Source organism: Haliotis asinina, chromosome 9 (assembly GCF_037392515.1).
Source record: "Haliotis asinina isolate JCU_RB_2024 chromosome 9, JCU_Hal_asi_v2, whole genome shotgun sequence".
Lineage (NCBI taxonomy): Eukaryota > Metazoa > Mollusca > Gastropoda > Lepetellida > Haliotidae > Haliotis > Haliotis asinina.
In genome coordinates, this window is record NC_090288.1 from 6,791,288 (window position 1) to 6,818,528 (window position 27,241).

Genomic DNA, 27,241 nt, shown 5'->3' on the forward strand with positions numbered 1-27,241 from the left:
CCGACAGGAAAGTGGTGTTTGAAATTAGGGAAGAAATAATTCAGCGCATTTCTGGCGGATTTGACAGAGCCGGATAAAAACAAACTAATTCCTCATCATTGCTGCCACGTAATAACGTGCTATGGGAAATCTGTCCATAATAGTTTACCAGCTAAACGGCTGCTAAAACCTTTCAAGGAAGCCAATACTCTAAAGAGTAAATTATTATCTTTCCCATTTCGATAGCCCTTGTGTTGCCCATTTGTATATGAAATGAAGCGCTTTGCGTTGCTCTGTACATAATCCGGATGCATTTCCTATAACGTTAGGACATGATTATCATTTTGTCGAACACCTGGTGTCAGTATTGATTTTCAGTGGTCGATTCATTAATTTTTTGCCGTCACATTGCTCAGTGGAATGTATGATAGGCGTGTCATTCCTATAACCACAGTCCTTGGTTTTGTATTTTCTGAGGCAAAAATTTCCACAGCATTTGTGATATCTTTTATATATTGTAAAAGAAATATGAAACAAAACATTCATGCACTATTTGAAAATGAATATCTGCAATACAGAAAACTGGGTGCCTGGGCCAAAAAGTGTGGTACTACTACAGGCATGGGTTGCGAAAGATCATTTCTATCGTCATGGGTTGATTGTGATTTGTAAGACTTGGCGTGACGGGCATGGCGTGGCGTGGCGTGGCGTGGAGTGGAGTGGAGTGATTGGCGTGTTTAAGAGTGATGCATAGTATATTAGTGTCTTTAATATATAAAATTAATAACTATTTTATTTCCGTAACCTCAAAGTGACACATTTCAGTATGGATCGTTTCCCAATCAACGAGCACCAAGAAAAAAACAAAAACTGTTAGAGAGAAATAGGGACACATGTTCCCCATATGAAAGCATATATTGAATGGGAATTATCAGCAACTTCATTGAGTCCTACTTTGCCACTATAGAGGATTGAAATGACACAACTACTTTGATCTACAAACATTGACTCCATCTGGACCTTCCCTGCACCAGTAACCAAAAGCCTAGCTGATCTATAGCCTCGGGCTAGAGTCGATTCTTAAGTGCTGCAATGATTAAACGTGTCAATATTGTTGATGCTGTATGTTGCATATTGATTCCTGAAGATACAATGCCATCTGTTATCAAAAACAATGATAAAACGTTTAATCATTTGATACCTTCCGGGGGTGTGATATATATGTTATGAACCATACTTTTCGTACCCACCATGCACTAAAAACCGATATCAGAGATGAAACTGAGTGCGTGAGTTTGACAATACTGCTTAAGGTGATTATTGCTAAATGGCGTCTTTTGCAATTTTGCCTAAAAAGTGATCCTAAGGGTATATCAGTTGATCTGTCTGTTCATCGGTGTTTCCGTCATAGGATCACATGCATGCATAATTAGTGTATACCGGGTGTAAATTGAATATGAACTTTCTACGACCAGAATGCATTTTTTGTACTCTTTAAACTGAAAAGCTGAGAATGCATTTTGGACACGTTAACCAATTTAGTATGGCCAGGTTGGGAAAGATCGTTGCAATTGACTTTCAATTTGACCTTGAACTTCTAAGATGAAGCTAGCAACATGTGATACAGTATCCGGATATCACGTGATCTCACTGAAATTCGAATTTCAGGATGCTTTTTACCCATTGCAATTTTAAGTTTTCACACTGAATTCTGCATTTTCAAATTGCAACTGGCACTTTTTGCGTACTTCATGGTGATATCAAATGTTATAGATCACTTTGGAATTTGGGTTAAGCTACCTTTGGTCAACAAAAGTGACGTTGTTTTCCTAAGAATGTAAAGGCATGTAGATAACCTTATGATACTAAATGTTGATCTAAAAACGCATTATGAAAGAGAAACATTTTACAATACATGGATGTGTGTTAACATGACTTTTGAATTTTTTTCAGCAATACCATACCTTAGGACCAGATAAACAGACTTCATGTTGAGAATCAAACTCGACCTTTCAGTGGGACGTGCACACGCCACTTCACTCCGCAAATCCGCTTGTTGTTACAAGATAGAAGCGATTGGTGTCTTGTCAGAACAGCGACTGGTAAACGGTACATTCTGTACATTTCTCTGTATCACCAGTTGATGGTGGAAAGAAAACAGCTTGATATACTGTATACTAATAGCATATCCGATGGTTCTTATCATTTAGGCAGCATTTGACTAACGTTCAATTTCAAATTTCACAGAAATATCTCATAAAATGTAGAATGTATACAGTGTATTAATCTGTTTTAATCCTTAAAGCATTTTTGTCCGCAAGCAAATTAATCAAACAGAACATCACACCAGTGGTTTCATTTGCTATGTAGAATTGGAACCATATCCACGTACAAGAACAAATTTCAAAAATAATTATTCAGATGCGGCTATTTCAACCATCTATGTAATTTGTAAGGTGCCAAGATCATATTCCAAATACCGTGTATCATTTTCAATACACTAATCACTATAACTGCTTATTGACAAAATAAAATAGACAAAGACTGAGGCGATGGAACCATTCGAGGAAAACAATTTACACAAATAATATACTTTTTCGTGGAAACTAAAATGTGTCAGCATATGTCATCTCATCTCACTCTTACTCGAGAGAAAGTTGCCTACTGATTTCGAGAATCGATTTTATACTCAACAAACGATGCTAAAAGATGTCACTAAGGCGGGTGACACCATTCCAATCATTGCAACAGACCGTATCTTTTAAAGAAATATAGTTTGTCACTTTCTGTCTTGCATTGGTCACAGATAATTAAACTGGTACCAATTGTCTGTTACGCAACGATTTAGTTACGGAACGTCACCATTGTCATCTTGGGATGAACGTTACACTGGCATATTTTCACATGAAAACATAAAAAAAACCATAAAGACAAAAAACGTTGTGATCATAGGTAAAGGATGCTCTCAGGACGTACCAGAATCCGTGTTGAGTCAAAAGCTTTATGAAAAAGGGTAAGTTTACCAAGCATCCCATGATCCCTTTGTAACTGGGATTTCCTTTGTCGTTATTGAGCACATGACCATGTCAGTGGAAACACGGTCAACAGATTTTCTTCCTAACTTTAAGACGCCACGTCTCCTCTCTATCACTGGTGCTGTTATATTGTGCAGGTAAAACTACAATGCCAGATTATACAGAAGGTAAGACGTTTGCAAAGGTGATGACATTTGGACAAACATGGGATTGTCTGAAGTCAAGTCCAAACACGGAGTAACACAGAACATGAAGATAAAACAGTTCTGGCTCACAAAGCCTGTGTCTTTTATCAAGGGATTTGTTACCGAGTCAAATATGCATGCTTACATGGTTTGATTAGAAAGCAACGAGCTCATTTACAACGCAGTGCTAAACTTGGATTCTCGCAGTGTGTTCCCGCATTGATCTCCACATGCAATGTTGTTTCAATTGACCTAGTCATACATCACCATAACCCCGTTCTAATTACGCTTTTTCTTACCTTGCTCTTTATCGACGTCTGGTTCTCTTGAAAACACAGAGAACAGAGACATATAAACTTCTTGCAATTTGTTATTTTTAAGAAGATTTAAGAAATAAATCAATACTTGCACCAGGTGATGCTAAGGTGAGACGATGCGTCGGACGAGTGTGTTGGAATGTCCTCACCTCGTACTCTCAGTACCTCCAGTCACAAGAATGACCAGTCTGGTCATCGCTCACCCAGAATCCATCACCATGTATCGATCCGCGGCCTACCACCGCTAGCTGTCACTCCGAGTAACGAGTGAGTTCGAGGCGCCCGTTCAACACGAGCCAAGCGAACAGGAATAGTCAACAATATGTGTACCGCCTCGTAGCGAATTAACTTCCCTGCTTCCTCTCGACAAGAAGGAAAAGTATAATTTTATCAATCCATAACCTGCTGCTTCAGGAGTGAGTCCGTGTTCAGGGAAATGTCTCGCAGACGCATTCACAGGAACTTGCAACAAATGGATAAAGTTTGTGGTGCAGAGCACTGCTGGGATTCCAATATTGTCGAAAATCTTGGATAACTTCAAAGTGTGCTTGTTGGAACCAGAAAACGTCAAAGGAAAGGGGATTTCTTTACCTGTGTCGGCATTTTTTGTGATGGTCCCTCCGATTCGATGAGGAAAACTTGGGGTTAGCTTACAGGACATGGAGTCCACCTCTGATTATTCTTCAGTCACATTTCCTACGGATTACTTTTTTGACCAGTTTGGAGACTGGGACTGGAACGGTTCTTGGAACGGTTCCTGGAACGGTTCGGATTTGGAAGGGGATCTTTCACGGGACCTTTGGACAGAGATTCCGTTAGGCACTGTCTTGACTATACTGTGCCTTCTTACAATAGTTGGAAACGCCATGGTATTACATGCAGTCAGGACAGAGAAGAGACTCCAAACGGTAGGTTGTTAAATACATACCCCATGAACTTTATTTCCAGGAGCGATTTAAAAATCTGGTTTGACTTATCAATGGAAGAAACATTTAATCTGACTTCTGTCGGAATGATGTATGTATGTATGTATGCCTAGATTCAACGTGGAGTTCGTATTGGATGCACACATTTTTCAAAGTTCTCTTTACAAGATGACGACAACAGATGACATTGACAGAATGGCAATACTTAATACCGTACGATCTGTTGTAATAATCCTATTGTCTAATATGTTCACAGACACATTTAATCCAATAACGTTTCGATCCTTCCACAGAAGAATATTGGCTTAAAATGTCATTGTCGCCAACATCCTCCGCGGTATTTAATAATACGTGATGAAACAGCGTACCGATGAAAACAAAACTGACGTTCTTTTATCACTGTCCAGTTTGTATCATTTACGATGAATGAAACTTGCGTTTGCTTCACCCTTAAGAACCCTTATGATAAATGTGATCCACTATGAGCAAGAAACGGTAAGAAAACAAGAGTGAAGAATAATTTCCATATATGACAAGTTTTCAGTTTACAGATTGTGGGAATTTGCTTCCAACATCCTATATAATCTTAAAAAACTGATCACGATTCACTTGTCCTGCATGATCGTTATTTGGTCTGTGAGTTCACATTGCTATCAAATATAGCTAGAAAAACAATATAATGTTTCTCACAGAATGAAACCAAACAGTGTGCTTCCTACCTCTATGAACAAGAATCGGTATGAATTCAGGTTGGTTCAGTTCTGTTCTGAAGTTCTAGACGTTATAATTATATAAACTTAAAATAGATGGTTTAGTGCTGGCGACAAGCATACAACGGAAGGATGTCTGTAAAGCTTAGCACCAAATCACACCCGATTGCCGGATCCTGTCTCTGCTTATCATGTAGTTGCGGTTCACCTGATATGATTCATTTTATGGCTATTAACAAGTAATGTGACGTACGCAACAACGAGTCCATGGGCCATTGGCATGAAGGAAACTAGCAGAAGCAAAAGTGTGGTACGGACAAACAAAAATGTCTATGGTTGACCCTGTTTAGGACGTCCCAGATCAACTATTGTGGAGGATAAATTATTCCGAAATCAAGCAGTAGAAATCGAACTTGGACGATGAATCAAATTGTTGCGAAGTTTCGTCAAGGTTCCAGAGTTACGGTCAGACGATTCGAAATCGTATTCATGAAGTTCATCGACATGTTCGTTTCGAGACGAGAGCAATGATGATCACGTGTATTGTTTTCGCATTCACTGAAACACTTTGCAAATCATTGATACGAGCAGCCGTGTCTAGAGACGTTGACAGGAACGTCAGTCCAAACGCAGCATTAGACCTCATGACATATTTTCGGTGGAGTGGTCATGGTGTGGCATCACTATAAGTGAGCAAATCCGACGCTCAAAGGTCGGTGGACAGTACCATCTCGTCAACTCCCTATATTGTCCCGTTTGCATGGCGTACTAAAAGTTCTATACAGTTCACTTCAACCCTTTATACTATAATACAAAAGATACTAGACATGCATATTTATGAATCATTCCGAGAGACAACAGTTATAGAATTATCTAGATGCCAGTCTTCACCACGCTGTTAACTGTAAAATGTTACCAAGTATAAGCACAGTCATCCATGGCTTGTATCTGTAAAGTCTGTCTGTTGAACGACGCTTTGTCTTTGAGGACGACAAAGCCCGTACTCACTGAACGCGAATCGGCTGTGCTTGCCTCTGGCAGGGCAACATCCAAAGACTAGTATGGCCAGGAATGACCACAGGCCTTTTTCCCCATTGAGAACGTTGGGGAATGATAGGTAGACGTGTTTGTCATTGTCATTACCAGTTGGTCTCAGCCTCCCTCAAATCGCCATGGGCTGACTCCTATACAGTACACCTCGTCGTGTGAATGAATGTTTTGACACATCTTTGAGTACTACTGATCAGAAATGTCTGCTTCTAGCACAGACTGTCACTCTTCGTGTAATGTTCCATGTTCACTCATTATTATTATAAAGCTATTCATACAAACAAGAATACTAATGTTCAAATTCATATCCTGATTCATTTGTTAATTAAAATCATGGTTTGGATACATATATATCGTTCCATTAAGAGGGATATTTGTTATAAAATTTGAAGTATATTCCACCCACACTTATCTTGTATGATGAAGTAACCTGTTTATCAGTTTCTGAACAATTTCGATAAACCCTAATACAAGAAAGCAAAACAAGTCACTATTTCTGTTCCTGTATCCATTATAATATATGGAACAGGAAGCAAATGTTTCCATAACGAATTACCAGTTCATATGTGGTAAAACCGATACAACTGTTCTATATTTTTCTGTTAAGATTCGGACACGAATAGAGAAAAATCTAAAATCATTTCCATTTTCGTATCGTTCTTCTATTGTCTTCTTATCCCGCTGCTACTGTAAGTAATAAGCCCTCGTGATATACAATATCGAGTATCGTGATCAAAGTGCCTTAGTGCCTTAAAGTTTCAATCAGAAATTCCATACACGCATTCATTCCTAAAATATACCGCATTTGATCTGATGTAGTTAGCGTTGGTCATTTGTATACGCCCACTCTGAAAACAGGTGTTAATCCCACTGGCCATTGATCTGGCATCTATCCATATCAATAGTATCAGATCATTAGCAGTATCAAAGCCTTAGTATGTCATAGTATGTCAAGATTGATTTGTGCTGAGGAACATGACTTCTCACCAAGATTGTATATTTGTGCATGGAGACTTGTCATTGGCTTTAATAATGTTTTGCGATTATGGCGGTATTGACTAGATGTACAATATGTAAATCCGCGTACATGTTTGGTTGTTTTGGGGGTTGTGTTCTGTTTGCTTTGTTCCTATTGCTGTCAAACGCCATTCTCAGCAACTTTCTAACCACATGACTTCTATAAATAATTGAGTCTGGGCAAGCAAACCCAGTGATTGCCAACATGAACGTTGGCTACAGAACTGAGATACGTTGGAAATGCATTTGCCATCTTATGATAATGAAGATCTGAAAATCGCTGGTGTTATGATTGCTTGCTTTGCTTACTTACTCATGCAACGTTTACCATAAGGGAAACCGTTCGGCAGCAGAGATCTTAAGAATAAGCATCACAGATATGGGGAATTGAACCTGATCATTTGTCGTGAAGACGCAAACGATGTAACCAGGAGATAGCCTTTCTACTCCCAATTCATAATTTACTGAGCCGCAGAACAGAACATGCTTACCCTTTTTTGAACGCCGGGGTATCATAAATGAGCTTCAGTCATCCGTTCATATAATTTTCACCATGTTTTGCCTTTGTTTTTCTCCCATGAGCCCAGATGTCCGAAAATGCATATTCTCTCGAACCAAAGTGTTACATAAATTTGATCAACCATCCTTGCATCCTTCTTCCAATATTCCTTTGCAGCAATAATGTGTTTGAACATATTGGTATTGTCTAATAACCGTTTGCCGCATGATCTAAAGAGTGTTTTACCATTGAAATAAGCGCGTGTAGCATGATCTAAAGAGTCTTTTACCAGTGAAACCTGCTCGACCAAGATCAAGACAAGGAAAGCCAAGTAGAGCTGCACGCCCGAATCCTGTGAGTGTCTGCCCAACATTGTCAAGCACAGAACAACAACACAATACATCTTAATACTGCACGCATATGCACACATACTGTATGCATGTGCACTGATTCGGCTAATCATGTTTGAGTATCAAATGCTGTTTTGAAACCTACTGAACTTATGAATATTTTGCGACAGGTTGACGTTACAAAAACGTTTTCAATGATAAAATGACGTTTTGTGAATGACGTCTAACGTCGTGCAGATTTACAAAACACTCAACAATATTATTATATGTTTCTCCTGGTCCGATGCACGACTTTAATTAAGTGACTGTATTACAGAACGCGACATCAGAAAAGAGCAGCACACATATACCTAGAATATCGAACACGGACCTCCAACATGCAGCTTTACCCACCAGCCCACCCCACTGCACCGGTGGACGGTGAAGAGAAGACATTCTGAAATTCATTGATTAACTAGTCTATTCAAATATATCTAAATTCGCTGCCTGTAACAATCCCAGTATCACACAAAAATGAAAACATCAGGAGTCTGTAGTCAGTATAATATGGTCCAAGTCAAGATATGTCTTCCATCTTACGTCTGTTGTCTAACAAGTCTACGGACCCAACTTAATTGTAATACGATGAGTATATATACCGTTGCTAAGTGTTATGTACTACCGATACATCTGCAGTATTGACATCTGGGACCATTACAGTTGAGGAGCGTGGCCATATCAGTACACATATATTGTGTACAGATCCCAGTATCCACACACAAAGCACCATGTAAAATTGAACTAATGGACACAGGTAATCAATGTGTGTATTGACCAACGTATGTTTCACCTTAACGTACATGTTGAATATTTCATGATATTGGCAATATTTCAAGACAGTTGCAGTATTTCAAAACATTTGGATGGGTAAATATATCATCGTGTAACTACCATAAACATATCACAAATGCATGATGTATTCGCAACTCTGACATGGTGACATGGTTCTTTATGACCACATGCAGTCAGTCGATGTTTGTACATTAATAATGGTGATTTAAACCAAGAGCCCATGGCTCATGTTTGATTTTGAATCGCTAAGTGAGAGCAGGACGGTCATTGCCTCGAGATACAGCTTGTAGAGATGTACGACAGCATGTTGATGATGTTGCGAACAACGGTTTGATGCCCATGTTCACGACTGTTCTTCAGCATGAAAGTATTGATTAGATGCTCACAGCTTTCATCTTCGAAAAACTAAAAGCCTTAATTACAACACTTTACGAAAAAGACCTTTGGACACCAAGTCTGTAATAAATGAGAATTCAAATTCATTATTCATCATGCTTGTAATAAAACGGTAAGAAATTATGTATTTTACCATCATCTTTAGGATACTGGGAACGAAAAAGCCATTCACACTTGGATATTATTTTAAAAAATGAATTCACATACATGTCATGGATATTCGTGACAATAACTCACGAAGCAAATTATTCTATTCAGGGCCAGCTGCGGTAACGTAGCATTTTCTCCGTCGCTTGCATTTCTGCGATCGATGTCAATCATGTCTGCATAAGCTTTAATGGCAAATAGGTTTCAGGTGTGCGCATGAAAAATGACATGCAAGCATCACATTATTGCGTCTTAAGTTAATAGGTGATAGGAGAGTTGATAAACGTTTTTTACGCAGCTATAGCTTTCATTTCTCTCGTAACAGCTGTGGTCAAAGAATTATTTCAGAAGAGTCGATATTGTTTCATAACTGCTAAAAGGAATCTGTCGGGATTGCAGCATTAAACAACATAGTAATAGGGACAAGTATGCCTTTAGCGCCATTCTAAGAATGTAAACCGTATGGGGGATACGTCTATGGTATGTAATAAATATATAGGACGTTGAGTGCATTTGGATGTGTACTGAGCTCGATGATGTCATGGAAGGAGTTCGATGTAGTCATTCTCACATGACATTTTCTCATTACCATGACGTTTTACATTAACAAGGTTCTGTAGGCACAAAATGAATTCCGTATATTTTTTTCATCAGGTTAAATCCTGAATAACCTCTGTTTACGTATAAAAGTAATCAGTTCGTATATTGATATCTTATTGAGTGTAATACATTACATGTGATTGGGTCTCTGAAGAAGTCGACATTCCGCTCTGTATGGATACAGTTTACGTTACCTTTTCTGAATCCCATATGTAAAGGACCCCTGTAGATCCGAGTTCAAATTTTCCTTCGGCAACACATACTTGTCTTAAGAGGCGACTAACGGGATTGGGTGATCAGTCTCGCTGACACAGTTGATACACGTAATCGTATTCCAAATGAGCAGATCGATGCGCATGATGTTGGTCACTGGATTGTCTGGTCCAAATCCAATTATTTCAGACCTCCGCCATATGACTGGAATATTGCTGAGTACGGCGTTAAACAACATACCAACCAACCCAAAGGGTTCCAAAATGTATACCACAGTAATATAATATTAGGATTGATGAATCGTTCATGAGTGTTTAAACTTTGACTTCTTTCCTGTTGTCCACAGTTATCGTGGAATCATTCCGCGTCATATAACGCATCCTGGCGGAATGTAAGTTTTAGATGATGAAATGCTATCCCTTTGCGACGTCATGTCTACTTCTCAGGTGTGATAGCTTTTACATATCTGTTATATTCTATATCTGTGCATATGTTACTGTAAAAAGTATACCGTTTTGAAACAAATGACTATATTTTCGGTTTATCCCATAAATTTATTTCGTGAAAAATTTATGTGCGCACTTTTTGATACCGATTCATGAACACAAAAACTGAAATGTACAATGCACAAAACACAATGTATATTTGCTACATATTTTGTCATGAATATGGAAATGGTTTTGTCGCTTGTATAGGCGACTTTCACATGATATTTTGTATAAAACGCATATATATCAAACCTAAGACTTGCATTTCAATGCAGCGGGTGTTTATATGTGCGCGTGCTTGTACATGTGCATTATGTTTTGTCTTTGCAATGATCTTATATCTAAACCATAATACACCACGTTGGAGCCAGACAACCTGTATGTCAACGATGACAGGTAAAACATAATGATGAAATTGATGAATGTCTATATTACGAAATAATTCAGGACTGTCATGATATAGGCATATTGATAACATGAGGACACCTCAGCAGCGTGCCTTCCCGTAATGCTTTCTTCCATCGATCAATGTTCAATTTCAGTAAATAATCTGGACTATAAAGAAAGCAGCTATATATAAATAATAAGCTTATTCATGTTCACTGATAATCCAAGACACGTATAGCATTTTCTATGCAGATGGTACTACTCAGTAATATGCCCAGATATAGCAGGCTCCGCGGTATTATATTAAGCCGGTTGGTCCCGAATGTAGATTTACTATTTCTAGTTACACCAAATCCCTCCAGTATCGCAGTTGTTGGGCGATTCTAGCCATCGCCTTGCTGTAACAAATGTAAAACGTCAATGCCTGGGAATACAGTCTCGATTCAAAGCCAAGACTGGGAGGCATGTTACAGTGTGGCGTCTCTGAGAATAACAGTCATTTCGAGCAAGGAACACCTACGGGGGTTTGCCACCTCTGCCATACGTTCGTCTCGCAACGGTTTCATGTGTATATATAGAAGATTATGCAGCCCCATCTTTTTGTTATTAATGTAACACGCCCATTATTGTAGTCTGAGGGGGGACTATGCGAATTTGGAGTGACTGTTCCTGATATGAGAACGGCAGTATTCATTGGGTAACTAGACAATTGGGCATATTGTATTACCGTTGCTTTGATGTTACGGAATCGTTAAATCCCGTTTAAAGGCCCTTAGGGAATTGATCACCTCGTATTGTCTCATACTGGATTGTGATAAGATGATAGGTTTATAGATATTTGCTTGATACAACAATTTCATAGTGAAAGCGTCCTTTGGGTATTAAGGTCCGAATAGGTTGACGTTTGAAAAGAGAGTGTGCGTATGGGAACAACCTCTTTAAAACCTCAAACATGCAACAAAAAAATATGCTCATTGGTTTGAATCCCAGATTTCTCTGAGTTCTTGGTTTGTTTGTGCCATTTTTTCAAAGATATTTTAAAAAATAAAACCGGACAAGTATACATTCGTAATAATTACAAAGTTCATCATTGCTGTTGGTGCGATGGGATAGCCTTGTGGGTAAAGCGATTCCATATCTGGGCTCAATGCCTCAAACGCTTTTCTGGTCTTCCCCCGTTGAGATATTGCTGGAATATTTCTAAAATCAAACTCACTCAGGCATTATAATTACTGTATAATCCGTAAATAAGCATTGACAGAACATCTATAACATTTGGAAACATGAGGCGGTTTCATACCCATTCGTCACACTCAAAAATGTTAAATGCTTGCCTTGTTTAATACTGTTTAACATCACACTGAGAACAAATTCCAAAGCAGTATGTATGGACCAGACAATCCAGTGACTGATATATGTGAATCGACATACGCCACTTGGGTACAATGACATTCATCCACACAGTCACGCATGTAAACGATATTCAGTGTCACAGTGCTTTATCCGCTCTGTGTTTGATGGTACCCTTGGCTCCATGACACCCACGGCCAAATATGTTGTTGACTGATTTAGTACCATCCCTGGTCTCATCATCATCACTCATCATCTGGCACCTTGGTTAACCCTGAACATCAGTACGTCAGCGTGATTACTATCGTAACTGTCATTCTTTGCAGAAACCTTCAATAACCGTCCGGGGGATTTCTTAATGGGGGACACTTTGTATGTAGAGTTAACTACGTTTGTGACGAACTAAAGGGGCGACTAATACTAGTTTAAGTTTTTATATCCATAGTTCGTTCAGCAGATTTCGAGTTAAAAAACAGCAGATGGTATGGACCACCAAAATCCGTCTGTTTGTTATAGGCGTGACATAAGCGTATCAGTCATTTGGACATTGCGCCTGTGGCAAGATCAAAACGACCGTTTTTAAAAGGAATGCGATGATACCTTTGCTTTCATTTGAAGCTTGATTCTTTAGTTCTTTTCATTTCAATGTTCTGTATTGCTGTTTCTGATTGTTTTGTGCTGTAAATACAGGGTCTGAACAGTTGGTAGTATACATTCCAAATCCCAATTATTCGCTAAAAGCCATTTCAGCTTTGGATGGTTCTGTTTGATCAAAGTTTGAAAAGATATACTCATTCCGTATGAATTTAAGTCATGTCCCTTCCGTGTCCTTGAGGTTTGTTTGACCAATTTGAGATATGTACGTGTAATAAACGTACCTGGGTATGCAGCCTTTTTCAACATTGCACTGTGTGAAACTTCGGAGTCATACAAAATAACGACCATGAAAAATTTCAAATGCTGTAGCTTCTTTTCAGGACAGAGCTTGAGACATTCTGATCAAAATAAATCCCCTTGCCAGAAATAAATTCAATCACTTTAACCGGAATTGCTTTTTCCAGTTTCCTAGGAGGATTAACTCTGCCGATGGTCTTGGAGTTCTCCCTAAGTGAGCTAAGTCGCTAAATCGAGTCCTGAAAGCAAGCAACTACTGGTGCCGTGAGCGCTTCAAAATAAAACATTGCTAATTTCCTGTAAACGGCAGCTAACTAACTTTTAACGCTATAACGAGAAAGCGGGTTTGTAGCAATTTGAAATCAGTTAGGTGTGCGCAGCCAAGCATTGCAAAATTGGATTACGCCTCCTTCCTCTCGTTTTAAGCTTATAAATGAGTGACTTAGCCCCAATCGTGCAATCCTCTTACGGACAGGACCAGTCAATGGCATTCTGCTTTCATTCTGTGAGGAATAGATTGTGGTTGCAGAAACTGTGTGATATCATTGTGAAATCTGCAACTCATTTTTGTACTCCTGGATAGTACCAAATATGTCATTCTGAACGAATAAGATTTGGGCAAATTTACTTTAACGATTTTGCCATAGTGGTGCATTTCGATGGTAGATGCTTCTAAAGCCCGGCCTATTTTGTTTACAACTGTAGTCAACACTTGTCATGAATTGAGAAGAAACACGAAACTGAAAATAGCTTACGTTGGCGATATTTCATTCTTGAACCCCAATGACACTTAGTTGCACTGAAGCCTGTCCATGTTTTTTACAAAACATATAATACACAGCTGACCCATCTTCGCTGAACCATGTTTGAGAGAGAAAAATATCAGGACATGAATTATTTAAGTTTACACACATCTGAGGAATGACTGGTGGTCAATTAGACATAGTCAGATTTATCATCCAATGGAAGGTGTTATCGGTGCAATAAAGCAATCTGATGTGCAAGTCAGATAAATATGCACTTCAGGCCAATACACGAACTACTTTCACAAAACTCCATACACGGCAAGCTGATCATAAAACGTTTAACATTTCATTGATGACGTCTTCGCGAGTTTTCAGAAGGTTTCCCATCACGTGGGAAGAACGACCTTCACCTTGGTATACCGCTAAGTATTCTTACGCAAATGTTCGATTCTCTTTAGATAAATTCCCGTACGATTTGCTTCCTTTTTTGAGTAATTTTAAAAATGTCATTATATGATAAACAGATTATTAACCGAGTGTGTTTCCGTATCATATAATATCAAAATTGTACTGTGCGAAACAATATTTAACGGCAATACATTCTTATTTTCTGTTGCAAAGAAACAAATCCTTAAATAGCATATGTTATGCTTGCATTAGGGCTTTATTAAAGATCAGCGCTCCCAATGAAACACCAGTGCTTTCAGGGTTGCATTCCCAGGACGACATTGTGTGGTGATAATTCGCTTATATTAACGTCCTATGACCGAGTTACCTGAAATCGCCGTATTTGTTAATTCATGGATGCTCATTTCGTCTGTAGGTCTGAATTACTGAAAACTATACTTTTCGTCTGATTGGATACCTTAATAACAGTTTTCTTGACAGCGTTATTTCTGTATAATGTAGATGCGGTTACGTGGTACGTCAGCAGAAAGAAGTTATTAATGATGTTTCTCTTTGAATTAGCTTACTTATAATAATCTACCATTGAATATAGTTCTGTGTTATAAAAAGGAAAGAATGTATTAGCATTGGTATAGCATAACTACTGTTCATGAGTGCTATGTGAGTTGTCATACCGTTAGTGCTGGGACCTTTTGCGAACACCCGTTGTCATTTCATTTTCAGTAGTTCGAAAACACTACGTTTACCGCTGTTTCACGCTGTTTCAAGTTTCACGCTTATTATTTGTTGTTAAACGCCGGAGTAAGCAATGTTCCAGATATATGACAGTGATCTGGACCAGACAATCCAGTGATCAACGTCATGACGGTCTACGCAACTGACAAACTGTGTGTCATCCAAGTCAGCGAGTCTGATCATCTGATCCCGTTACAAGCATAGGTTGCTGGAGACCAGTTCGGTCCCGGATCTTCATGGGTCTCCCGCCTAATGAAATGTAGTTCGACAGATAGCACAGACGTTGATGTTGACGTTTAACATTTTGAGACCACTGAGTGAGTGAGTGAGAGGGATTAAAAGCAGCTTTGAAGTGCATTCTGATTTAATGACGGCGCCATTGCAGAACGTCTGGGATAGCAAGTTGCGTGACCGTTCTTATGAAACCGACGTTCCTGAATCGTGGACAAGAGCGTAATAGAAAGAAGCAATAGCTTTCGGCTGTCCTATAATGTCACTCAGCATCGTCCATGAAAGCCAGGACTCGTTCGTGGAACAAGGCCCCATCAGTTAGAATCAGTAGACCTAATGAATGACCGTCGACCGCTAGTGCCCAGTGGCCGGTGGAATTAGTCTCACGATTATTAAATTGTTAGTTAATTTCCTCATCATACGCGCATTCTGTTCATTAGAAACGAGATTGTGATTCTATTAAGTTGGTCCTTGCCATCGACGTTACCTTATCAAACCAGTTCATCGGAGGTGAGCATGACACAAACTGACTTCAAGAACGTGGAATCAAGCAAAGTCGATCACGTCCATTCGTTATCTGTCCTAGAAGTCAGGACCAATTTATAGAACTCGAATGCATTTGACAGTTCCAGGAAGTTCATTCACAGATAAGGCAACCTTCACCTTGAAAAACACTTGTTCGTGTTCCTATCATGATTCGCGTAGACTCATTCATAAACAGCAGACAATCATTACAATTCGACAATGTGGCGCGGGGATTTACTGTGTTATTGTGTTTGCAGGAAACCTCTCCGTCCAAAGAAAATTACACTTCGTGTCTGACAGCATGACTTAAAATAATATGTATGAAATTCGTTTTATTGTACATGTGATTCAAACATGAACACATACTGAACAGAAAAAGAAACGAAACTCTGGTTTTATGTCCCGTTTTTAAAATAGAGGACACGTTTACTTTTATGACATTTCATTTTTTTGGAAACTTGTGCCTCTTTTGCTGTTCAGTATATTTGGGAATTTTGCGCTATGTTTCCTTACGAGCTAATAATATTTAACGTCAGCAACGAATGGTCTGAGAACACTTAACCACATGTAGGGGCGGAAGAGGAGTCCAGTAATAAAGCGTTGGTCGTCTTTGCGAAGAACTGTGTTTGATTTCCCAAATGGTTGCATGGTTTGGCCACCTAAAGCTTTCGATCCCCAGCGACATCTGCCGATCGTAAAAGTCTCAAAATCGATTTTGGACCAGGATTGGTGATCTGGTTTACAACATCGGTTTCTCATAATATCAATAACCGGTTTAGTCACCGTTCGCAGTCGTAAAGCGTTAATAATTATCAATTTCTGTGGACTTTTAAGGGCATCACAAGAGCAACATAGGTTTCCAAACTCAAACTTCAAAAGGTTTATCACCTTGGTTTTAGCACGTCCTACATGGCGTTACTAAGTTCCTCTTAACCCTTTGTATGCAGACGCCATTTTGTTGTTGGTGTAGGCAGAGAATGTGCATCACGACCATTTACAAGTCGAAGTCCCGTTTGAAATCACATGTAGCATTGATATGATCATCTCCGGGTTGAAATAACTTTAACAATCTCAGATTCCATGTCACGTTGGTGATTTATATATTTGCCATGTGTTTTTCTGTTGATTGTTTCCCCCTGGGTGTATAAGAGACAAACAGATTACACCTCTCTTGTTCATGTGATTGGGACTCCTCAGGCCTGGCGTTTTTACTTAAGCCTTTTGTCTGGATGATAGATCCGACAACAAAAACAACAAAATTATTCTGTGGTATCCAAATATTTTTCTTTGAATTTTGCTGAAATGTTTATCAAGGTGTCATTTAGGAACTCATCCTCTCTTTAACTTTCTCAAAGTTTAATAATTGTAACAGCGACAAAACCAATTCGACATTTAGAGCAAACTCTACAGTATACCTTGTTCTGTACAATGAGGACATGTTTATGCATCGGGCAACATGTGATGATACCAATGTATTCCCCCCGCAGAACCTCTTATCAACATTCACAATGTTGAATAAATTGTAACTGCGACAAAACCAATTCCATATTCAGAGAAAACTCGGTCGTATAACCCCCACTGTATGACGAGACCTGGGGCCACTTGCACAAAGCAATCTTAGCGCTACGCCTGTCTTAAGCCTATGTTGCAGAATGGGAGTAATAATCATTGTAGCACTAAGATCGCATTGTGCAAGCGAACCCTGACACCAACTTTTACCCGTCTTACTGGTGGAGCCCGATGCATATATGTGCAAATGTTAATCTGAAACATAACCAGAGATTCAGAGAATCTTCAAATGTAGATATGTCAACCACATCTCTACCATTGCAATCTTTACTGCGACCTTGGTTGTTGAAACCTTTGTCAAACACCTTTTGAGCAAAAGTCACTTGACACTCTTTGAAATCTCTGTAGAAAGAGTATGATCGATTGTACGTCAAAAGTTTGGCAATGCATACTCCAAAGACAGATGGAATGTACACGGCATAAAGAAACATTTATTGGAAATCATCCATCTTCTGGGTTAGATTCTTGTTAAAGAGTTAAAAAAAACTTACGGTATAACATTTTCCCATGGGTGCAGTGTGTGAAACCCATTTCTGGTCTCCCGCAGTGATGTACTGGAATATTACTAAAGTTGGCGTACATCCTTGTTCACTGACTTTTTAGGGGCTTAAGAGGATATCAGTGCTCAAATGATATCTCGAAGCACTATTAACGTACAAGTGACCAAGCACACACGTGCATGCACGTAGCTACACAGATGCAACAATCATGGACAGGACGTTAAACCCAACTTTTACATTTTACATCCCCTTAGAAGTTACAAGTCTGAAGACTAAAAGCCTTTGAGAGACGAGATTATGGACCTGATAATCACAAGTTCGAATCCCAATCTGATCCCTGAAGTGGTAACAAGATAACGTGTCTACGATTAAGACTACGTTTGATGTTTCTTCCCAGACGAAACGCACCCGCCGTGATCTTACGAAATGTCAATTTCAAATCAAAACGTCGTCAAATAAACTCACTCACGAGAAATGTGTCTATGTCACTGATTAGAAATGACGCCGAATATCACTCCCAGTTCTACAGAGATAAAATTAAAAGAAAATAGCCGAGAAGAAGTCCAGTCAGTGAAGAGGTAGCGTGTAGCTTGGCCTATAAACATCTCATCATTACTTTGATGGATTCTCTGAATCCTAAGACTGAGGTTTGCCTTCCGGTTTGCATTGATATGTCTCTACAGAGTAAATTAGGTATTTGTTCGTACAATAGATGACATTTAGATATCAGCTTTAAGCAAAAGTATCCTTCAAGGGGAGCTGAAATTCATCAGAAGTGTCAAACAAGTGATGAAATTACAGAATCACGTTCACATCTACACACACTATGCAATCAGGGCACGCTGAACTGAGATAAGTAATTATACGTCAAAGAATTCTTATGGGATGTACATTGTTTGAGGTTTGATGTCAGATTACATAAAAATGTATTCACATCAGTGTTGTCACATTAAAATGTTTTAAGGGTGTTTAAAGAACAGTAGCATCGTTATGTTTTATTCAAAAACGTATTTTCAATGATTCAGTCTGAGTATGTACCTCCGTATTATCGAGACTGCAGGTGGTTCGTTTGTTGTCCATGGACTGTTCGCTGATTAGTTGGTGGACAGGGTTGTTTGTGTCTTCAGCATTGTTCTAGATATATCACGACGTCTTGTAAACAATTGAGTCTGGATCAGTCACAACTATGGCAGACATTATGAACATAATCTCAACTCGTCTTCGAATGGTGAGTGAGTGAGTGAGAAAGGTTTTTCGTTGCTGTTAGCAATATTCCGTTAATATCACGACGAGAGACATGGGAATGAGGTTTACTCATTATACCCGTGAGGGGAATGGGAACTAGGTCTTTACCTCCATGACACGCTTTGACCATGTCACAGAACTTTATATCGGGATCCAGTTTCGCTGCCGCTGATGTCCTGTCGTGGGGCGTTAACAATTTTAGCCCAATTTCCCACAACTGTCACGACAATGGCAAACGCCAAAGCCAGCTGTCACTCAAGGATTTCCTCAATATTGAGATGGCAAGGATTCACCCCAGTTGACCTTAGATGACAAGTGACCTGATTTACTCAATGGTTGACCAGTGGTTCCGCCCCTGTCCTGGGGCTGTACTCTGTGCTATAAATTTAGCATTGTCTGTAAATTCTATTGAATTCAATTACCAAGGTATTCGTAATGTATACGTATTGAGAGCTGCGTCAGGAAAAAGACTATTGATATTGACAAAAATATAAATACTTTAGAAAAACAATAACTATCTTCAGTATGGCCAAAACCCAATTTCTACTTGATACGGAATTGTCATTTTGCAGTGCATTAAACATGCACAATGAAGTCTTGTAGGGAAACGCATAGTAACTTGGTATGAAAGTTTTTGATGATTTGTATTTTAATTCTATCTATGACTGATTTCAACTCGTTTTATTCCGAGCCTTGATGAATACTGGTTAAATAGTTTGAATGAAATTTTAATAATGAAAGACACGTACTTTAAAAAAATAAAACTCATCAAATACCCACAGTAAATACCAGAAACATGCGGTGTCCGTTGTACGATTTTGACTAAATCATTAGTTTTTATGAAGCGTTACGAAATAATGCTCATAGTAGGTGTTCTACTATCCTTTCTCACCGACGGTGCCGTCAGAAATAAATGCAAAGGTGTATGAACATGAGAAGTTATCGTGTTATCCCATCTAAACATAATGAAAGAACTATGGTGTCCCATGCAAGAATTAAGCATCCCAAGGATATCCATTGTGATCCCCTTCTTGTGGATCTGGTTTTGGTCATCTAAATTTGAAAGTTTGCAATGTCAAAACAAGGTAAATTGGCCTAGCCGTTGCTGTTTCCTATATAACGATGATATCATACCATTCAATAATCACCAAATTGCCAATTTCCTTCAGCCGATTACTCCTCCTTGACCACAAAAAGAAGATCATTGAGACGGTCTCATCTGTTTCATATCTATGTATAGAGACTCAGAGTGACAAAACACCGTAAGGCTGTATGCCAACAGTAATGACTTTCCAAGTCACTTTTTCCTTCATACCAATATGTATTCCAGCCGATCCAGCCTTTGTGTCACCGTGTGGAATAGCGTTTTGGTTTTCTATTCCCTTCTTGTTTGAAATAACTGTAATAATCTCTGTGTTATTGATCTCACGTGTCATTGCATGTTCTTGATAGTATGTTGCCATACAAGGCGATTCTGCTTGTCGCACAATGTGACTAACGGGATCGGGTGGTCAGGCTCGCTGACATGGTTGACACATGTCATCGGTTCCCAATTGCGAAGATCAATGCTCATGCTACTGATCACTTGATTGCCTGGTCCAGAATCGGTTATTTACAACCCGCCGCCATATAGCTGGAATATTGTCCCGTGAAACTCACTCACTTACTCACTCACTTTTGTTAGTATGTCTCTTTCGAATATAACAAAGTGTACACCTGCAAATCACAATAGAATATTCTGCTCTTTTTCACCTACGGAGGAATTGCACCACTTTAATCTGGTTTAAAACATTAAGGTTATAAATTCTCACGTCTTTAAACAATTTATAGCATAGGAATAAAGTTTAGAATTACCAAACTCCTGCGATATACCCTCGGTTAGTTATTGGTTTATTTCAGAAAACAAGTGAATCTTTCAAAAGGCCTTTCGATACGAGTATGATATGAAGCCTACAGACAACATACTATATAACTGCAGAAAGCAATTAAAACAAAAAAGGCAGAATACATTGTACAATTCTGACTATGTCTGGATCATGATCAATACTGTAAAACGAAAAAGCACTTAAATAATACATTCCGCATCCATGCGGAATCTATGAGAAAAGTTGCGCATGTAGTGCGACTCTGACACTACCCGGGGCAAGTATCACCAAATTACAATCGAATAGGAACGATGCCAACTATTCGCGAAACGGTTAGCGTATCCTGTAATACTGGTAACTCTCATTAAGAATACACGTGGAGGTAAGTCAAATGCTTAACCGGATAAACAAAGGAACACAAAATACAACAAGAACAGGAAGTTCGCCACGCACCAATCTGTCACTTAACAATCACACAGATCCCTCGAAATATATGTTTGAAATCTCCTCCACGACAAACTTTTCGAAAGGTTTACTGATGATTTGACGGTTGTAACTTTTATCAAACAACGTTGAGCAGGAGTCTTATCTTTGACAGCTCTGAAGAGCAGCAAATGTATTTCTAAAAGCAAATAGCCAATTCCAGTAACCGGAAGACAGTATAATGGAGGCAATTATGCTTACTTGGCATTAAAGAGACCATTATGATGAAAGTGTTCTTGCCAACATATCGACCGGAAACGTTAATATCTATATTAGAGATCTCCATCTAAATTATGAAAATCAATGACTTGTTGGCATAAACAGAACCACATTGCGTCTGGAAGATTTTATCAGATAGACAGCAATAGAACGCTATGCTGTGATGTCGTGGTTATGTTATGTATCTTATGCCTAGACCAACAGCAATTAAAGCGTCGTACCTAATTGTTGTTTGAATGTCTTTTATTATTGGTGTACATATAATGTACGTTTACTGTTTAACAACGTACGTCTTGCAATGAATGAATTAATGTGATCAGAATCCATCATGGTCATGTTCTTTGCACAGCGTACCACTCGGGTAAAAAAAAAATATATAATCGATGCAAGCGAAATATGAGAGCAGTTTTAGTTCACCTCGATCAGTGTTTAGGAGACTGTTGGTATCGATTATTCTGATCGAATATCGCAGTATGTAGGAGCAGAGTGATTGGGAGCCTCTATACGGTCCTCAATGATGTCATGAAGAAATATTCCCATAAAAAACTGATCAGTTATTCTGGCGTTTGAAAGGAATAGTTATCGATGAAATGTTGATTACGGGTTATTGCAGCGTGTGGGTGATCGTTTTCAATGACGATGAATTCACATGAAAGGTATATATTTATTCGTGTGGCCTGTATGAGCTTCAGTGTGACGATATTAGTTTTCTAAAGTGAGTCGTGACACTTGTTTCGAAACAGGGATTTGCTCTTAACTGAATGTAATGGTGGTTGGTGTTAAAATTATACTTTTGATCCAAACAATAAAACAGTTTTATTTGTTCGGGTCTGCGCGACAAATGAGAAGCGCCAGGAAAACACTTGGGAACTGTTTTTCAGTCTCGTAGAATTGGCATATAAACCTTCTTGTTATGGGCAAAAAGTCACCTTACCGGTTTCTTTGCTTGCGGCAAATTACGTAGGATCGTTTTCCATAAGAATTGAGCATTCTTAAATTAGAGTTTATGCGTAGGTTTGGTTTTTAAACCAATTCCACGTTTGACGCGTACACAATTGTCGGCACCACTGGTCCAGCAATATGTTTTAATGACTGTCTGGTAACCAAGGGAACGTTGGTCTTTGGTAAGCTACAGTTCTACATGCGTGAAGGCGTATACAGGGAGCTTAAATCCATTCACTTGTTAACTTAGCATCTTGTGCCTAGTTTCATCCTTATACGATACACGTGTGAGAATATGGCAACAGTTTTCATATTATCCTTTGACTATTACTGGGGTAGTCAGGCTCGGTGACGTCCAATACTGTTTATGTTCATGCGTTCAATCTCTGGTTTGCTTGGGCTAAATCATACACCTTTGCGCGAACCATGATGATCCAGATAAGAAGTGGTCTTCAGCAAAGCATACCTGTTGTAAGAGGCAATTAACGGGATAGGATGGTCAATTGATTATACCGATATACATGGTGTTGATCACTGGATTCTCTGTTCCAGACCTCTGCCAGATGTATGTATGTATGTATGTATGTATGTATGTATGTATGTATGTATGTATGTATGTATGTATGTATGTATGTATGTATGTATGTATGTATGTATGTATGTATGTATGTATGTATGTATGTATGTGTATGGGTGACTTGGACATTGGTCAAACACACACATTGGTGTGAGTGAGTGAGTGAGTGTGTGTGTGTGTGTGTGTGTGTGTGTGTGTGTGTTTGTGTGTGTCTGTGTTTGACCAATATGCAAGTCACCTATTTGTAAAAGGACAGGATATCGAGCGGTTATGTATCGGATTATACTTCCAGCTGACACACTCAGGATGCACAGCGATATTCCGGTCGACATATGTCATGCAACTAGCAGCTGGTTCATCATCAATGAAGTTCACAGAGAAAACTTTCATCATCATGATGACTCGGTTATGTTTCTCGTCATAAGCTGAGTTACAACTCTCGGAGACAGTAAAGGCACAATTGCTATCGATTTTCCTGTTGTACGTTAACAGTTTCTAGGTGACAAATTGTAAAAAAAGACTACTGTGACACATATTTCATTGTAGTTCTGCTGCCATGTCGTTAGTATGATCTATACAGCGTTTCTAAAGTTCGCGAAACAAAGAACTGTGCGATACAAAGGCAAATCAAATGTTGACTTAAAAGAATAAGGAAAGATGTAATTGAAGTCAAATACAGTAAGCCAGCTGCAGCGGAAAGGCTTATGATTATTGTTAAAGGCTCTTTAAGGCATGGATGTGAAGCAAATGGGTTGATCCTCGTAATTTACTAACAAAGCAACTACATGCATGTACGGGTGTGTGGTTGTATGTGTGCTAGACGTGCCCGGCTACAAAACGTAACATGTTGTAGCGTCTATCGCTTTGACACAACTAGAGAACCATTCCACCTTCCTTGGACTCACGACCTAGCAGATCTAGGCAACTGTAACGCCTTGGAAGCTGTGACCTTGGTCAGTCAAGAATTGGAAAGACCGAATAATATACGTTCTGTACATAGTGCCGGTATATGATCGTACATTCGGTGTTTTGGGGGTTGCAAGAGTTGTATAGTCCCTGGGGAGTTGAGAATATGATGTGCCGAAAAATGGCGTAGCTGTTCCTCTATCAGCTTGAAACTGTCGTGTATATCACATTACAATGAATGTCTTCTCCTCTAAAGCGTAATAAAACTTACAATAGAAGCACTCATGCATTATCAGTGTAATTAACTGTTCAGTCACTGGGTCAATGTTCCGCAATAAATCCTACACGTCTACCAGTACGACTGACAAAAACGAGCAGCAACAATAAAATTACACAGCCCCACCATCTGAAATAATCTACACCAAACGCACCCAACAATACCTCTATTCGGGCCTATAACCTTCATTGTTGATGTGAGCTCGTGTCTAAACCTTTAGACCTGATAAGCACATTCATATTTGCTGGGGTCGTTATTTGGAAATATCATCAACATTACTCAAGTGTATTGAAATTCTGTCCGATCGCCCCATTGATTTTGTGTCTTATCTGTGGATCGGCTGACAGGTCTCCCTCGTCACTGACAAGCACCTGACACATTTGCCAATGAGTCATCTTTCACCAGCACGGTGATGCTCCATCATCCAATCAGACAGACAAGGAACCCACGACAATAAACTTACAGTACAGACTGCCGAAATCACCCACCTCGAACATCTGCAGCATTGTAATAGAAGATTTTCCCAATCAGCTTCTCTGAAAAATGAACATATTATCTGTGGAGTGATAGAGAGGTCTGAGGTCAAGATTCGTATCGCTTGACATGGTTAGCGTTTTGTACGTAGCTGTGGCATTTGAGTCTAACCTCATCAGATATTGACTTTAAGATCTAACGTTACAAGAACTGGAGTTATATTTCAATTTGGCATATGACAGAGTGTCTGTTAAAGATTGTCTGTTAGACAGTTGATCTTATTCTCATACTTTTCAAAGCTCTTTATTTTTTGTGGCCTTTTCAACATGAGGAATATGTTTCTTTCAAATGGCGATTCTCTAGTGTTGATAGCGACACACGTACAAACGCATGCACGCACGCACGCACGCACACACACATACATATGTGTCCATGACACAAAATATTTCCCAAATGCATGGATGGCAGTTGATGGGTCTGAATAACTTGGTATTGGTTATACTGAGACACGGTCAGCATGTTTTCTTCACCAACAAACATTGAACATTTTGAAAACGCGTTTGTGCATTGGGTTGGAAAGTTTTTACCAACTGTCCGGTCTAATGGTTTTCCAGTTTGAAATTCGAATCCATAGTTACAGATTCTCATCACGTCCTTCCTGAACATTTCATCTGTCCAGTTACAGTTTGTTTGTCTTCCAGTAACACATCCTGTCCACAAGAGGCGTGGATGGGACACATGGCTAAGGTTTTGGATGAGACGGGTGATGCTGATCGCAAGATCTCCTATAGGCAGCGTTGTCTTAAAACATACGCACATATGGAAGTTGCACGAGGGCCCATGCAAATCGATGTATGTTATAAAATACTGTTAATAGGTAAATAGTTACTGTACGTAAACACTGATTTTGTAGATTTTTATGTACGAAAATACGTGTTTAGTTGTGCCGATCACTTAGATCCGTGAAAGGCTGTTGAGGTAGAGCCCTGAGGCTCTGCCGTTCCTGTGGCCCTATAATCTTGTTAAGACGGCCTTTCTAACAGGCAACAGTGTCTCAGAGGAGGTGTCTGTTCCTAACAGTGGCGGAACAGAAGGTCAGTTTGCCCTTCCTTGAAACCTATGAGCTTTGCAAACTTTTCTTTCCACCGTGAAAAGTAAAACTGCTGAGTTTCAAAGTTTCGACATTTGGTAGGCTCTTTACATTTTGAGGTACAGTTGACCAAATGCTTCCAAAGACAATTTTAAGTGGGCGATATCAAGGCTACATTTTCCAAAACTGAGCAGTGTCTTGAAAGTATGTGTGTTCGACATGTGGTAGATATGTAGGAGGCTAGTGCTTGCCCTTTATGGTTATGGTTATGTGAATCATTCGCTAACATCCATGACACTTGTAGTCTTATGCTGATGTTTTTGTGCATGTATGTATGTGGTAAATCCAACAATTCTATCTCCTAACGATAAACTCGATTCCCCCCATTCATTCATCATGCAAGCATGTATACATACATGCACACATGCATGAATACATGCATACGTAATACATGCATGCACACATACATACATGAATCAGTGGGTTTAGTTTTACGGCGCAATCAGCAATATTCCAGCGGTCTGTAAATGATCGAGTCCGGACCAGAGAATCCAGTGATCAACAGAAGAAGCATCGATCTGCCCACCTGGAAACCGATGACATGTGTCGACGAAGTCAGCGAGCCTTACTCCCCGATTCCGTTAGTCGCCTTTTATGGCAAGTATGGGTTATTATTCGATATGTAATTGCATTCAGGCAGACAACATTCCAATTGAAAACCAACAATACTTTATCGTGTATCGTAGTGTGACAGGCGTCAAGCATATGTATATATTGTTTGTCTCCTATTTGTTATAATAATATGCGCCTTTCTAAGACAACAATCCAGTTTGAAATCTTTATTATTGTAAGAACTCGGTGACAGAGCGCGTTTCTTGCCTTTAGAAAACAGGACTGTCGAGCTTCTACGTACAATGCCCAGGGTGCAGCAATTGTTTGGCTATAACATCCAGATTGAATCGATTTGTTTTTCTACATTAGGATTCTACGGGGCATGTGATGTTGTTAGCAATCCAATTAGTGTGAAACCTTTGCTAATGGTTTTAAAACTTTTTTTGGGGGGGGGTGAAATACA

At 39.2% G+C, this 27,241-nt stretch overlaps 1 protein-coding gene across 1 annotated transcript in view; it reads left to right on the forward strand.

Moving 5' to 3' along the window:
- The first annotated feature begins 4,175 nt into the window (after window positions 1-4,175).
- LOC137296859 (histamine H1 receptor-like) overlaps window positions 4,176-27,241 on the forward strand; it is a 106,977-nt gene continuing 83,911 nt past the window's right edge. Inside the window, exon 1 of the mRNA XM_067828733.1 lies at window positions 4,176-4,424. Within this exon, the coding sequence (XP_067684834.1) occupies window positions 4,176-4,424 (249 nt within the window). The remainder of the gene's footprint in view (window positions 4,425-27,241) is intronic.